This window comes from Callithrix jacchus, chromosome 7 (assembly GCF_049354715.1).
Source record: "Callithrix jacchus isolate 240 chromosome 7, calJac240_pri, whole genome shotgun sequence".
In the NCBI taxonomy this organism is placed as follows: domain Eukaryota; kingdom Metazoa; phylum Chordata; class Mammalia; order Primates; family Cebidae; genus Callithrix; species Callithrix jacchus.
Window position 1 is genome coordinate 65,121,038 of NC_133508.1, and position 16,114 is coordinate 65,137,151.

At 42.9% G+C, this 16,114-nt stretch overlaps 1 protein-coding gene across 27 annotated transcripts in view; it reads left to right on the forward strand.

The window, feature by feature from the left end:
* PHACTR4 (phosphatase and actin regulator 4) overlaps window positions 1-16,114 on the forward strand; it is a 128,113-nt gene that overhangs the window by 82,402 nt on the left and 29,597 nt on the right. For 14 of the 27 annotated variants that reach the window (XM_078330916.1, XM_078330915.1, XM_078330914.1 and 11 more), the window contains 2 exons: window positions 13,156-13,329; window positions 14,298-14,378. In XM_078330916.1, coding sequence (XP_078187042.1) covers window positions 13,156-13,329; window positions 14,298-14,378 — 255 coding nt within the window. Of the gene's footprint in view, window positions 1-11,931; window positions 11,960-13,155; window positions 13,330-14,297; window positions 14,379-16,114 lie in introns of all 27 variants that reach the window. The other 13 variants (XM_078330911.1, XM_054259004.2, XM_054259008.2 and 10 more) reach the window with 2 other exon arrangements.

Consider the following 16,114-nt stretch of genomic DNA (forward strand, 5'->3'; position numbering starts at 1 on the left):
TTGAATGAGGGAGTAAGAAGTTTAAATACCAGGGCTGGTTTCAGGGTACTTCTCAAACAGGAAACTCCAAACTGTAATTTGGTTATCTTCATCTCCCAGCCTCCGCCCCCTCCAAAAAACACCAAGACTCCCAACTCTGTGACGTGCTTTCCTAATGGCCTGTAGCTGCATGACTCAAAGAAAAAGGTGGTTTTTTTGGAACACACAGTTATAAAACTATAGCCAGCATCCTACACCCTGATTTCTGGCAAAGGGAAACTACCTTTTTGTGTGTGTGCTTATAGAAAACAGAATGGGCTCGTAGTCCATTTAAAATGCCATAACTAGTTTAAACAGAAACAATGGGATATCCAAATGTGACTGCCTGCCTGTATTTTCTCTGTCAAATTGGAAATTAGAGGGAGCATTTTATAAAATCAGAGATGCTGAGAACAAAGATTTATGTGTAAATTGGCATATGAACAGTTTCAAGCTCACTTTTCTTAGTCCTTTATCAGTACAGAACAAATTTGGGTCTACTTATATCATTTTAAAAAAAAAAACAGTGATGATTTCTCGATACCTGAATATACTTTTTTGGTTTGTTTTGTTTTTTGAGGCCAGGTCTCCCTCTGTCACCCAGGTTGGAGTACAGTGGTATGATCACACCTCACTGTAGCCTCAATTACCTGAGCTTAAGCAGTTCCGCCACTTTAACCTCCTGAGTAGCTGGGACTACAGGTGCATGCCACCATGCCCAGCTAATTGTTGTGTTGGTTTTTTTGTTTGTTTGTTTTTGAGAGGGAGTCTCACTCTGTGGCCCAGGCTGGAGTGTAGTAGAGTGGTCTCAGCTCACTGCAGCCTCTGCCTCCCAGGTTCAAAAGATTCTCATGCCTCAGCCTCCCAGTAGCTGGGACTACAGGCATGCACCACCACACCCAGCTAATTTTTTTTGTTGTTCGTTTTTTGTATTTTTAGTAGAAACGGGGTTTCACCATGTTGACCAGGCTGGTCTCGAACTCCTGACCTGAAATGACCTGCCCACCTCAGCCTCCCAAAGTGCTGGGATTATAGGCACGAGCCACTGCACCCAGCCTAATTTTTGTGGAGATGTTGTCTCAGTATGTTTCCCAGGCTGGTTTAAACTCCTGGGTTTAAGCAGTCCGCCTACCTTGGCCTTCCATTGTGTTGGGATTACACACCCAGCCTATTCTTTGTTCTGTAAGTATTCATCTATCAGTTTCTCTTTGTTTATATTACAGTTTTTAAGCAATGCAATTGAATCCTCTTGTCAAACAGAAATTCATACTAAGAAGCTTGAACTATTGTAGTGGGTTTTTGTTTTTGTTTTTAAGATGCAGAGTTTTGCTATGTTGCCCAAGCTGGAGTGCCGTGGCTATTCACAGGTGCAATTATTTATATCATAATACAACCTCAACTCGTAGACTCAAGCAATTCTCCTGCTTTGGCCTCCTGAGTAACTGGGACAACAGGTGCACATCACTGTGCCCATTGTTATAGTAGCAGTTTTAGAGATAAATGGCTTAATTAGATTTAGTCAGCCAATGCTATGAAGGACTTATGCATTACTTTTTTTTTTTTTTTTTTGAGACGGACTCATTTGTTGCCCAGGCTAAAGTACAGTGGCATGGTCACAACTCACTACAGCCTTAACCTGCTAGCATCAAAGCATCCTACTGCCCCAGCCTCCCAAGTAACTAAGACTATAGGGAAGCACCACACCTGGCTATGTGTTTATACCTGGCTATGTTTTTGTTGTTGTTGTTTGTTTGTTTTTTGTTTTTTGTAGGTTTTTTTTTTTAGATGGAGTCTCACTCTGTCATCCAGTCTGGAGTGCATTGACATGATCTCGGCTCACTGCAACCTCCACCCCACCCAGTTCTAGCAATTCTCTTGCCTCAGCCTCCCAAGTAGCTGGGATTACAGGCACCTGCCACTGCACCCAGCTAATTTTTATATTTTTTAGTAGAAACAGGATTCACTGACTTGGCCAGGCTGGTCTTGAACTCTTGACCTTGTCATCCACCCACCTCAGCCTCCTGAAGTGCTGGGATTTTACGTGTGAGCCACTGCACCCAACTATTATTTTACTATTTTTGTAAAATATATAACACAGGGTCTCCCTATGTTGCTCAGGCTGATCTTGAACTGCTGGGCTCAAGAGATCTCCACCACCTCAGCCTCCCAGAGGGCTGAGATTAAAAGCATGAGCCACCATGCCTGGCAAATGTATGCATTCTTTAAAACTCCATCAGCCGGGCATGGTGGCTCACACCTGTAATCCCAGCACTTTGGGAGGCCGAGGTGGAAGGATCACGAGGTCAGGAGTTCGAGACCAGCCTGAGCCTGACCAACATGGTGAAACCCCGTCTCTACTAAAAATACAAAAATTAGCTGGGGTGATGGCGCATGCCTGTAATCCCAGCTACTCAGGAAGCTGAGGCAGGAGAATCACTGGAACCCAGGAGGCGCAGGTTGCAGTGAGCTGAGATCACACCACTGCACTCCAGCCTGGGCGACATAGCAAGACCCTGTCTCAAAAAAAAAAAACAACTCTTCATTGTACAGCTAAAACACTTTTACCTGGTGTATATAGATCATTAAATTTGGTTTCTAGCTCCTTTAGCACAGTATTATACTCATGGCAAACTAAGAGAGTATACTTAAAAGAATGCTTAGAATCCAGATTACAGTTGACCTTTAAACAACACAGTTTCCAAATGCATGGGTTCACTTATGTGTGGGTGCTTTTCAATAAATGTATTGCCAAATTGTTTGGAGATTTATAACAATTTGAAAAAAAACTCACAGACAGGTCAGATGTGGTGATTTTTTTTTTTTTCTGTAATCCCAGTATTTTGGTAATCTGAGGCAAAAGGATTACTGGAGGCCAGGAGTTCAAGGTCGACCCTGGCAACACAGTGAGACCTCATCTCTACAAAAAATTTAAAAATTAGCCAGGTGTGGTGGTACATGCCTATTGTCCCAGTTACTCGGGCAGCTGAGCCGGGAGGATCGCTTGATACCCCCAGGAGTTGGAGGCTACAGTGAGCTCTGATCTTGCCACTGCATTCCAGCCCGGGCAAGAGTAAGATGCTGTCTCAAAAATTTAAAAAAAAGGCCGGACTTTGGTTCATGCCTGTAATTCCAGCACTGTGGGAGGCCAAGGTCAGTGGATCACTTGAGGTCAAGAGTTTGAGACCAGCCCAGCCAACTGTCAAAACCCCATCTCTGCTAAAATTAGCTGGGTGTAGTGGTGCACAGCTCTACGTAGTCCCAACTACTCAGGAGGCTGAGGCAGGAGAATCACTTGAACCCAGGAGGTGGAAGTTGCACCAATATTGTGCCGCTGGACTCCAGCCTGGGCAACAGAGCCAGACTTCATCTCAAAAAAAAAATTTTTTTAAAGAAAAGGAAAAAAATCTCTCAGACAAACCATGTAACCTAGAAATACTGAAAAAAACTACAAAAAGATAGGTCATGAATCCATAAAACATAGGTAGATATTAGTCTATCATTTACTCTCATAAAATATTCACAACTCGATTATAAAAAGTTAAAATTTATGAAAACATATACACACAACTACTTTCAGACCATACATGGCCCCATTTGCAATCAAGAAAATAAGTAAACAAATAATAAAGTTGCTCTATTAAATCATAACTGCCTAAAATGAATAGGCCAGGCACAGTGGCTCATGCCTGTAATCCCAGTACTCTGGGAGGCCAAGGCCGGAGGATTACATGAACCAGGAGTTTGAGACCAGCCTGGGTAACTAGAGACACCTTGTCTCTCCAAAAAGTAAAAATTAGCGAAGTATAGTGCTTTGCGCCTCTGGCCCCAGTACTCAGGAGACTGAAAAGGGATGATCTCTTGAGCCTGGGAGTTCAAGTCTGCAGTGATCCAAGTTCATACCACAGTACTACAGCCTAGAGGACAAAGCTAGATTCTCTCTCAAAAATAAAGGCCAGGCGTGGTGGCTAACACCTATAATCCCAGCACTTTGGGAGGCTGAGGTGGATGGATCACCTCAGGTCAGGAATTCAAGACCAGCCTGGCCAGTATGGTGAAACCCCGTCTCTACTAAAAATACAGAAATTAGCTGGGCATGGTGGATGCCTGTACTTCCAGCTACTCAGGAGGCTGAGGCAGGAGAATCACTTGAACCTGGGAGGCAGAGGTTGTAGTGAGCCAAGATTGTGCCACTGTACTCCAGCCAGGGAGACAGAGTGAGATTCCATCTCAAAAAATAAATACAGACCAGATACGGTAACTCATGCCCTGTAATCCCAGCACTTCAGGAGGCTGAGGTGAGCAGATCACGAGGTCAGGACATAGAAACCATCCTGGCTAACACTGTGAAACTCCATCTCTAACAAAAATACAAAAAATTAGCTGGGCTGCTGGGCATGGTGGCTCATGCCTGTAATCCCAGCACCTTGAGAGGCCAAGGCGGGCAGATCATGAGGTCAGGAGATCAAGACCATCCTGGCCAACATGGTGAAACCCCGTCTCTACTAAAATATAAAAAAATAACTGGGCATGGTGGCTCGTGCCTGTAGTCCTAGCTACTCAGGAGGCTGAGGCAGGGGAATCGCTTGAACCCCGGAGGCAAAGGTTGCAATGAGCTGAGATTGCACCACTGCACTCCACTGCTGACAGAGCAAGACTCCATCTCAAAAAAAAAAAGTTAGCTGGGCATGGTGGCATGCAGCTGTAATCCAAGCTACTCAGGAGGCTAAGGCAGGAGAATTGGCTAAACCCTGGAGGCGGAGGTTGCAGTGAGCAGAGATCATGCCTCTTCACTCTAGCATGGCCAACAGAGAAAGACTCCATCTCAATAAATTAATTAATTAATTAAATTAAAAAGACATAAATATACATAAATAAAATAAGTCCAGGAACAGTGGCTCACACCTATAATTCTAGCACTTTGGGATGCCAAGGTAGGCAGATCACCTGACAGGAGTTCGAGACCAGCCTGGCCAACATGGCAAAACTGTGTCTCTACTAAAAATACAAAAATTAGCCAGATGTGGTGGTATGCGCCTGTAATCCCAGCTACTTGGGAGGCTGAGGCAGGAGAATCACTTGAACGTGGGAGACAGAGGTTGCAGTGAGCCGAGACTGTGCCATTGCACTCCAGCCTGGACAACAAGATTGAAACTCCATCTCAAATAAATAAATAAATATAAATAAATTAACTGTAGTATATACCTTTGCTGTATAGCCACCTCCTATTACTATTGAAGTGAGCTCAAGTGTTACAAGTATCCACTTAAAATGCTGTCTGATGCTAATCTTCTAGTGAGCAGTTCTTCATAGCTTAGTGCAATATTATAAATCTTGAATAACACCATCGGCCCTACACCACGTGTCACTAGTGATACTGGAATTGCTTTTAAAAAGCAGAGAAGAGTCATGACATTATAAGAAAAAGCTGAAAACAAAAAAGTTTAATTGCTTGATGTATATCATAGACTGAGGTCTGTAGCTGCAGTTGCCTGCCATTATTTTAAGAATATGGTATATAGATGGTGGCTGGGTCAGGGAAATGGAGGCTTCAGGAGAAAGCGGGACTTCATACTGCGGAGACACCACAGAGGAAGCATTTATGACTTTCTACAGTGAAGTGAAACAAATAGAGAAGAGGACTAGGTTCTAACATCCAAAAATCAGATTGAAAGATTCACCCGTCCTGATTCCTCTTACATCAGTTTGAACCAATTTGAGGTTCTTCAAATAGATCCTGAAGTTACAGATGAAGAAATTTTAAAAAGAGGTTTCGGCAGTTATCTATATTGGTGCATCCTGACAAAAATCAAGATGATGCTGATAGAGCACAAAAGGCTTTTGAGGCTGTGGACAAAGCTTACAAGTTGCCACTGGATCACGAGCAAAAGAATATGTGGAACACCACTGAGCGCAGTGGCTCACGCCTGTAATCCCAGCACTTTGGTAAGCAAAGGCAGGCGGATCACCTGAGATCAGGAGGTCAAGACCAGCCTAGCCAACATGGTGAAAACCTAAACATGGTCTCTACTAAAAATACACAAAAATTAACTGGGTGTGGTGGCGGGTGCTTGTAATTCCAGCTACTCGGGAGGTCGAAGCAGAAAGATTGCTTGAAGCCGGGAGGCAGAGGTTGCAGTGAGCTGAGATTGAGCCACTGCACTCCAACCTGGGCAACGAGAGCAAAACTCCATCTCAAAAAAAAAAAAAAAAAGTCCTAAATTAACAAGTTCGTAATAAGTCAAGGATGCACAGAATAAATGAGACAAATAGAAAGTGAATAGCAAAACAGTAGACTTAAATTCAACTATGCCAGTAAAAGCATTAAATATAAAAGGCGTAAATACTCCAGTTATCCTAGTACGTTGGGAGACCGAGGCCAAAGGATCACTTGAACCCAGGAGCTTTGAGACCAGCCTGGAAAACATGGTGAGACCCTGTCTCTACAAAAAATTTAAAAATCAGCAGAGCAAGGTGATGCATGCCTATAGTCCCAGCTACTGAATAGGCTGAGGTGATTGCTTGAACCTGGGAAGTTGAGGCTGCAGGAGCTGAGATCACACCACTGCATTCCACCCTGGGTGACAGAGCAAGACCTTGTCTTAAAAAAAAAAAAAAAAAAACTCCCCAGGTGCAAAAATCATATGATTGCTTAAATCTGGGAAGTTGAGGCTGCAGGAGCTGAGATCACACCACTGCATTCGAGCCTCGGTGACACAGCAAAGCTTGTTTCAAAAAAAAAAAAAAATCCAATTAGATAATTATCAAGTCAGGCCAATTCCAGCACTTTGGAAGGCCAAGGTGGGAGAACCCCTTGAGCTTAGGAGTTCAAGACCAGCCTGGGCAATACAGCAAGACCCTGTCTCTACTAAAAATTATTTTTTAGTTAGACAGGTATGGTGGCTCACACTCTTAATCCCAGCTACTCTGTAGACTGAGGCCAGAGGATTGATTGAACCCAGGAGGTCAGAGCTGCAATGAATCATGCTTGTACCACTGCACACTCCAGACTGGGCAACAGAGTGAGACCCTGTCTCAATAATAATAAGAAGAAAATCATCAAACTAGAAATAAAAACAAAATCAAGGCAAAAATGTTTCTAGAACAATAGAGGGAATTTCACAAAGATAGAAGAGTTCATTCAAAAGGAAGATATCATAACTCTAAATTGATATATACCTCATTACAGCTTCAAAGTGTATAAAGCAAAAATTGGCCAGGTGCGATGGCTCACCGCAGTAATTCCCAGCACTTTGGAAGGCAGAGGCAGGCGGATCACAAGGTCAGGATATTGAGACCATCCTGACCAACATGGTGAAACCCCATCTCAGTGGTGGGGCATGCCTGTAGTCCCAGCTACTCGGAAGACTGAGGCAGGAGAATTGTTTGAACTCAGGAGGCGGAGAGTGCAGTGAGCTGAGATCACACAACTGCACTGCAGCCTGGGCGACTCTGTCTCAAAAAAACAAAACAAAGTATAAAGCAAAAATTATTATTAGAACTAAGAGAAATAGACTCTGTCTCAAAAAACAAAACAAAGTATATAAAGCAAAAATTATTGGAACTAAGAGAAATCACTTTCATAATTAGAGATGTTAACATACCTCGCTCAGTTACTGATAGGGCAAGCAGACAGCAAATCAGAAGGGATCTTAATGATTTGTATATGCTTAACCACCTTGACCTAATTGGCATATTTAGGACACTATACCCCAAAATTGCACAATACACTTTCCATTACACATATTTGGAGATAATATATTATAAATTTGGAAAGAAATAACTGTAAACTGTTGTTTATTTGTAATTTGGACCATATTTAAGATATATAGGAAACATAGAGAAGACCCTCTCAGTTCCTCTGTAGGAATACCTTGCTGAGTAGGAATTATTTTCTAGTTCATTTTTCTTTTCCTTTCCTTTTCTTTTCTTTCCTTTTTTGTTGTTGTTGTTGTTGTTGTTGTTGTTGTTGTTGTTGTTGTTTTTGAGATGGAGTTTTGTTCTTGTTGCCCATGCTGGAATGCAATGGTGCAGTCTCGGCTCACTGCAACCTCTGCTTTCTGGGTTCAAGCGATTCTCCTGCCTTGGCCTCCCAAGTAGCTGGGATTACAGGTGCCCGCCACCATGGTTGGCTAATTTTTTAATATTTTTAATAGAGACAGGGTTTCACCATATTGGCCAGGCTGGTTTTGAACTCCTGACCTCAGGTGATCCGCCTGCCTCTGCCTCCCACAGTGCTGGGATTACAGGTGTGAGCCACCACGCCCAGCCTCTTTTTGTTTTTTTGAGATGGAGTTTTGCTGTCACCCAGGCTGGAGTGCAATGATGTGATCTTGGCTAACTGCAACCTCCACCTCCCAGGTTCAAGATTCTCCTGCCTCACCCTCATGAGTAGCTGGGATTATAGGTGTGCACCACCACACCCAGCTAGTTTTTGTATTTTTAGTAGAGACGAGGTTTCACCATGTTTGCCAGGCTGGTCTCAAACTCCTGACCTCAGGTGATCTGCCTCAACCTCCCAAAGTGCTGAGCTTACAGGAATGAGTCACCATGCCTGGCTCCTAGTTAATTTTTCTTAAACAAAGAAGCAGCCTATAGCCAGAGAATATCTGCCTCTGTCTCTTTTAACTTCCATGAGGTTTCCAGATAATAATCTCATATTGGGTTTAACACACCTGGCTGACCTTAGGACCCTAGGCTGACCTGGAGAGATTTTTTTTAAGACAGATTCTCAAGTCCTACCTCCTGGAGATTCTGTATTTTGAAAAGGCAACTGGGCGGATTCCAAGTATTTGGACATATTTCGAAGTCTTGGAAATAATGTACTGTTTGTCCTGGAGAGTAAGGAGAAGAGGGGGAAGAAAGGAGGGAGAATATGAGGATATAAATATTAATGTGTAAATTTGAGATAACTGAGGCAGGGCCCGATGTGGCTCAACTCCAACCTTGGAGGCAAGAGGAAAGACATCCTCTTCTAAAAGTTTTGTAAACATGAAAATCAAGCATATTTGCATAAGAAGCAAAGAAAATGTCTTTGTTTTTTGTATTCAGTGGCTTTATTTTTTTTCTATACATATTCTGTTTATGTATCAACCACTTTTTTTTTTTTGAAACAAGGTCCCTATATTAAGCCATTCTTGCACTGCTGTAAAGAAATACCTGAGGCCAGACACAGTGGCTCATGCCTGTAATCCCAGCACTTTAGGAGCCTGAGGCGGATGGATCACAATGTCAGGAGTTCAAGACCAGCCTGGCCAAGATGGTGAAACCCCATCTCTACTAAAAACACAAAAATTAGCCAGGTGCGGTGGTGGGCGCCTATAATCCCAGCTACTCAGGAGGCTAAGTTAGAGAACTGCTTGAACCCAGGAGGCAGAGGTTGCAGTGAGCCAAGATCCCGCCACTGTACTTTAGCCTGGGCAACAAAGTAAGGCTCATCTCAAAAAAAAAAAAAAAAAGAAGAAAGAAAGAAAGAAATACCTAAGACTGGGTAATTTATAGAGAAAAGAGCTGCCAGGTGCGTTGGCACGTGACTGTAGTCCCAGCTACTCGAGAGGCTGAGGCTGGAGAATCACTTGAGCTCAGGAGTTCTGGGCTGTAGTGCACTATACCCATCAGGTGTCCGCACTAAGTTCAGCATCAATATGGTGACTTCCCGGGAGCGGGGGACCACCAGGTTGCCTAAGGAGGGGTGAACCAGCCCAGGTCAGAAACGGAGCAGGTCAAAACTTCCGTGCTGATCGGTAGTGGGATTGCGCCTGTGAATAGCCACTGTACCCCAGCCTGGGCAACAAAGCGAGACTTGGTCTCTTAAAATAAAATAAAATAAAAAAGAGCTTTATTTGGCTTGCAGTTCTGTTGGCTGTACAGGAAGCATGTTGCTTGATCTACCCTGCTTCTGAGGAGGGCTCAGGAAACTTACAATCATGACAGAAGACCAACCAAGAACAAGCATGTCACATGACCAGAGCAGACCAAGAGGGAGATGCGACATATTTTTTTTTTAAGACGAGGTTTCACCATGTTGGTCGGGCTGGTCTTGAACTGCTGACCTCAGGTGATCCACCCACCTTGGCCTCCAAAGTGCTTGGATTATAGGTGTGAGCCACCACGCCCAGCCGCGACATACTTTTAAAGGACCAGATCTCATGAGAACTCACTCACTATTGCTAAGGCAGCACCAAATGAATGGTGCTAAACCATTCATGAGAAACCCATTCCCATGATCAAATCACCTCCAACCACTTCCAGTACTGAAAATTACAATTCAACCTGAGATTTGAGCAGGGACACATATCTAAACTATAGCAGTATGGCTCTGTCACCCAGTGCAGTGGCACAGTCCAGTAGCTTAATGAAGCCTGGACCTCCTGAGCTCAAGCAATCTTGTAGCTGGGACTGTAGGCACATCCCACCACGCCCAACTAATTTTTTTTTTTTTTAAGAGACAGGTTTTCTTCATATTCCCCAGCTGGTCTTTCTTTACTTAAAAATGAAGAGGAGCCAGGTGCCGTAGCCAGTGCCTGTAATCTGAGACACTCTCTTATAATTTCAACTATTTGCCTGTAATCTCAGCTACTCAGGAGGCTATGGAAGAGGATTGCTTGAGTCCTGGAGTTGAAGGCTGCAGTGAGCTCTGATTGTGCCACTGCACTCCACACTTGGCAACAGAGCAAAACCCTGTCTCTAAAATAGATAGATAGATAGATAGAATTATCAGATTTTAGTGCATTTCATATTAAAGTCTTAAAGTAATTGAGACCCAGAATGTCCTTGAATAAATCATGCAACTAGGAAGAGTCACTGTCCTCTTGTCATTTCAATCTTTTACACTTTAGTAATGAGGACACTACTTTGCCTGAGTCTTCTGGGCATAGCAAATGAATGCATCAGTAGTCATCATTGCATTTACTGTGATAATTACGATTGTACAATTCTAACGTTTATTGAAAAACTTCCCTATACTTCCATCAATCAACTAAAAAAAGATTGAATTTTGCAGTTGTTTCTTTAAAAAATTTAATGCGGCCAGGCGCAGTGGCTCACACCTGTAATCCCAGCACTTTGGGAGGCCAAGGCGGTCGAATCACAAGGTCAGGAGTTCGAGACCAGCCTGACCAACATGATGAAACCTCGTCTCTACTAAAAATACAAAAATTAGCTGGGCATGGTGGCACGATCTCCACCTCCTGGGTTCAAGGGATTCTCCTGCCTCAGCCTCCCAGCTACTTAGGAGGCTGAGGCAGGAGAATCCCTTGGACCCAGGAGGTGGAGATCATGCCATTGCACTCCAGCCTCAGCGATAGGAGGAAGACTCCGTCTCAATAAATAAATAACGTAATGCTGTTGGTTGAATATTTTCTCTTTTGAAAATACCTAGTTTTAAAAGAGAGGCCAGGTGTGGTGGTACACACCTTTAATCCCAGTGCTTTGGGAGGCCAAGCAGGGAGGATCTCTTGAGACCAGACATTTGAAACCACCCTGAGCAATTTAGTGAGATCCTATCTCTACAAAAAAAAAAATTGTAATTAGTCAGGCATGATGGTACATACCTGTAGTCCTGGCTACTCAGGAGGCTGAGGCAGGAGGGTCATTTGAGACCAGAAATTTGAGGCTGCAGTGAGCTATGATTACACCACTGCACTTCAGCCTGGGCAACAGAAGTGGCCTGTTTTCTAATAAATATTTATTTAATTATTTATGGCCTGTTTCTAATAAATAAATAAATACTTTGTAGTGTCTATGATGACCTTTTCACCCTCCTCCAAAAGTGTTATTTGCTTCAGATCTGAAATTGTTTACAGTCAACATTTTAACTTGTCATATGCTGTTCCTTGATGTATTTCTACAAAGCAGGGGTTCCACTTTAATTTCAGGATGGTTATTCCACATGACTCTTTTTTTCTTCCTCTCTAGACTTCTCCAGAGAACCTTGGAACAGTAGGTGGAGTGCACAGCTGCATTGTATTACCTTCCTGCTTTTTTTTTGTTGTTGCCTTCCTGCTGTTTTTCTGTTGTTGTTTTTTTTTTTTAATTCTTGGCCCCTCCTTGGCTCTCCTTTCTCTGCCATTAAAGCTAACTAACTAAACCCTGCATGTGTGGTCATTATGAGGGATTCATGACCTTTTATTTCAATTCTGCACGTGTATTATGTCAGTTATGTTTTGTGTCAAATCCTTAATATTACAATTTTTTTCTTTTTCTTTTTTTTTTTTTTTTTGAGACAGGCTCTCACTCTATTGACCATGCTGGAGTGCAGTGGCATAGTTATGGCCCACTGCAGTGTTGACCTCCCGCGCTCAAGCCATTCTCCCATCTCAGCCTCCTGAGTAGTTGGGACTACATACCACAATGCCCGGCTAATTTTTGTTTTTGCATTTTTTGTAGAGTCAGGGTTTCACCTTACTGCCCAGGCTGGTTTCAAGTTCCTGAGCTCAAGCAGTCTACCTGCCCCAGCCTCCCAGAGTGCTGGGATTACAGGAATGAGCCACTGTGCCCAGCCTGTGATTGTCTCTAAAGCACTGCTATGGTAGACAAATTGGAATCTCACCTCTACTTTCTGAAAACATTTCCCTCCAATTTAATGCACCCTCTTTCTAATGCTTCTGCCCCCCACCCTGAGCACCTTCCAGTACCTAGGATCCTTTTTGTGAAGGGAGAAAATAATGTGATGAACAGACATAAGTAAGGTATTAACAATTAATGTGTTACCTCTCCTTGAACTATTTATATCCTGAAAAGGGCAGGGAAAGGGCAACGTTTAATAGAGAAAATGACTCACTCACTGATAGTGGAATTCCCTGCTTCAGTAAGGCAAGATCTCATGCATTTGGTAAGATAATCCACATTTTATATACATGTGCCTTTAAAAGATTTTGAGCTGGCTCTGATCATTTCACCAGATTTTGTCCTAAAATTATGTCAGCTTGGTTTGGTTCCTTTTCCTCCTTAGTAATTTATCTGTTACGGATTTTGATGTTTGGTGTCCATATGATGTCCAAGAGTCTCCCTGTCTTCATGATTGTTTATCATTGCTCCCATCCTTTCCAACTGCCACAGGAAGAGAAGGGAAGGGACATTTTAGAGATTATGCTGAAATAATAAATTTGCTCCCTTCCCTCTCTTTTCTTCATGTAACAGAGGAAGCAGACCAGCCCGCTACAGAGCCAGGCATGGTCATGGACAGTGTGGAAGCAGGAGACACAACACCTCCTACCAAAAGGAAGAGCAAGTTCTCAGGCTTTGGCAAGATCTTCAAACCCTGGAAATGGAGGAAAAAAAAAAGTAGTGATAAATTTAAAGAGACTTCAGAAGGTGAGATATTAGGGTTTAAATGTGTGTTCTTAGTTAGAGTTCTTTATGTTAGAAGTATCTAATTTTTCCTTATCTTCCCAAGTTTCTGTATTCCTCTATTTGAAAAGGGTGTTTAATCTTTTATTTATTTCTTCTTTTTTTTTTTTGTTGGTAAGACAGTATCTCACTCTGTTGCCCAGCTGGAGTACAGTGGCACAATCACAGCTTACTGCAGATTCAGTGGCACAATCACAGCTTACTGCAGATTCAACATCCTGGGCTCTTGCAGTCCTCAGCCTGCTGAGTAGCTGGAACTACAAGCATGAGCTGTTGTGCCTATTTAATTTTTAAATTTTTTGTAGAGATGGGGTATCCCCATGTTTTCTAGGCTGGTCTTGAACACCTGGGCTCAAGCGATCCTCCCACCTCAGCCTCCCAAAGTGCTGGGATTATAAGCATGAGCCACTGTATCTGGCCAGAATTTAATCTTTTAGAATTAAATATCAAAATGACCATTTCCTAAACCTTATATTGTATACTCTCATTCCCTGGTTTGTGTTTTGATGGGGTAGAAGTATCTATTAAGTGGTGAATGGAGTTACTGAACTATAACAAATCTAATATGCTTATTTCCATCAGGACTTGGTGAAGAAAATGACTGAGTGAATTAATACATACATAAATAAAATGCTTATTTTTTTCTACTCTGCCCATCCACACAAAGGGCATCCATAAATTTCTTACTAATGAAATTTTCTATTATGCTATAATTATCTAAGGCTAGTTTTTTGAAAATGATGCTTTCCTAATATCACAGGTTATAAAAGAAATTTAAGAATTTTAATTTGAAGTTAGTCTGCTAGTTATTTTCTTTCCTGAGAATATAAACTTAAACACTTTATTCTTTTACCTGTGGAATTAGAATGCTAAGTGTAAGGTTGACTTTCAACTGTAACATTTCTGAGTGCCAATTTCCAATTTAATGTTAGTTTTAGAACGGAAAATATCTATGCGAAAACCAAGAGAAGAGCTGGTTAAAAGAGGGGTTCTGTTGGAAGACCCTGAGCAAGGTAAGTTTACAAATGATAGCATATGCCTGTCTCTGTGCACTTGGTCTTTAATTGGGTCTGACTAGGTAGTTGAATTTTCTTTCTTTTGTATTGATGTTTTTGGGTTGGAGGGTGGCTTTAAAAATATAACGTTCACCCTTCCTTCCTTGGGGCAAACATTCCTTTCCTGTGTGTACATCCTCAACTTTGTTGTGCGTCTTTTTTTTTTTCCCCTCCTTAGACAGAGACTCGTTCTTTTGCCCAGGCTTGAGTGTAGTGATGCAATCCTGGCTTGCTGCAACCTCTGCCTCCCAGATTCAAGCAATTCTCATGGCTCAGCCTCCCAAGTAGCTGGGGTTACAGGCACCTGCCACCACGCCCAGACAACTTTGGTCTTTAGTAGAGATGGGGTTTCACCATGTTGGCCAGGCTGGTCTCAAACTCCTAACCTCAAGTGATCCACCTGCCTCAGCCTCCCAAAGTGCTGGGATTACAGGCGTGAGCCACCATGCCCGGCTTCCTATAACCATTTCTTACGTGAATCTATTCTCCTGCCAGACCAAACTAGTCGCCAGTGCCCCAAACATGTTGAATAACTTCACACCTTTATACATGTTATTCCTTCTTCCAAACAAACTCTCTTTATTATTCAGTTTGGTGGGCTCCTACTCCTTCAAGATCCAGTTCAAAGCAAGGCATGGTGGTGTGTGCCATAGTCCCATCTACTAGGGAGGCTGAGGAAGGAGGATTGCTTGAGCCCAGGAGTTCAAGGCCAGCCTGGTAACATAGCAAGACCATCTCAACTCCAGCTCAGATACTTTCTGTGATGCCTTCCTAACGCTATTCTCACCCCAGGAGAATGATTTCTTCTTCATTCCTACCACAGCACTACACTCATTAGAGCTCTTGACATTTAACATTGTAGTTACTTATATATAATCAATTTGCCATTTTTTTTTTTTTTTTGAGATGGAGTTTTTGCTCTGTTGCCCAGGCTGGAGTGCAATGACGTTATCTCAGCTCACTGCAACCTCTTCCTCCTGGGTTCAAGCAATTCTCCTGCTTCAGCCTCCCAATTAGCTGGAATTACAGGCACCTGCCACCACACTCGGCTAATTTTTGTATTTTTATTAGAGATGGGTTTTCACCATGTTGGCCAGGCTGGAGTTCAATGATGCTATTTCAGCTTACTGCAACCTCTGCCTCCTGGGTTCTAGCGATTCTCCTGCCTCAGCCTCCCAAGTAGCTGGGATTACAGGTGCCTGCCACCATACCCAGCTAATTTTCGTATTTTTAGTAGAGACGGGTTTTCATCATGTTGACGAGGCTGGTCTCGAACTCCCGACCTCAGGTGATCTCCCTGGCTTGGCCTCCCAAAGTGCTGAGATTACGGAAATGAGCCACTGCACCTGGCCTTTATTTGTCTTATTCATTTAACAACGTACTTGGCACATAATAGGCTATCAAACATGTATTGGAAAAAGAAATTACTTATTTGTGTTTAAGCATCCAGGTAATCTAGATCGCAATAATAAACTAAAACAGGAAGACAGGGGAAAGAAGGTAAGGAAGGTTAGAAATCACCAACTCTGGGCCATGCGCTGTGGCTCACGACTGTAATCTCAGCACTTTTGGAGGCCAAGGCAGGTGGATTGCTTGAACCCAGGAGTTTGAGACTAGCCTAGGCAACATAGTGAGACGCCATCTCTCTCAAAAATATAGGCACATGCCTGTGGTCCCAGCTACTTAGGAGGCTG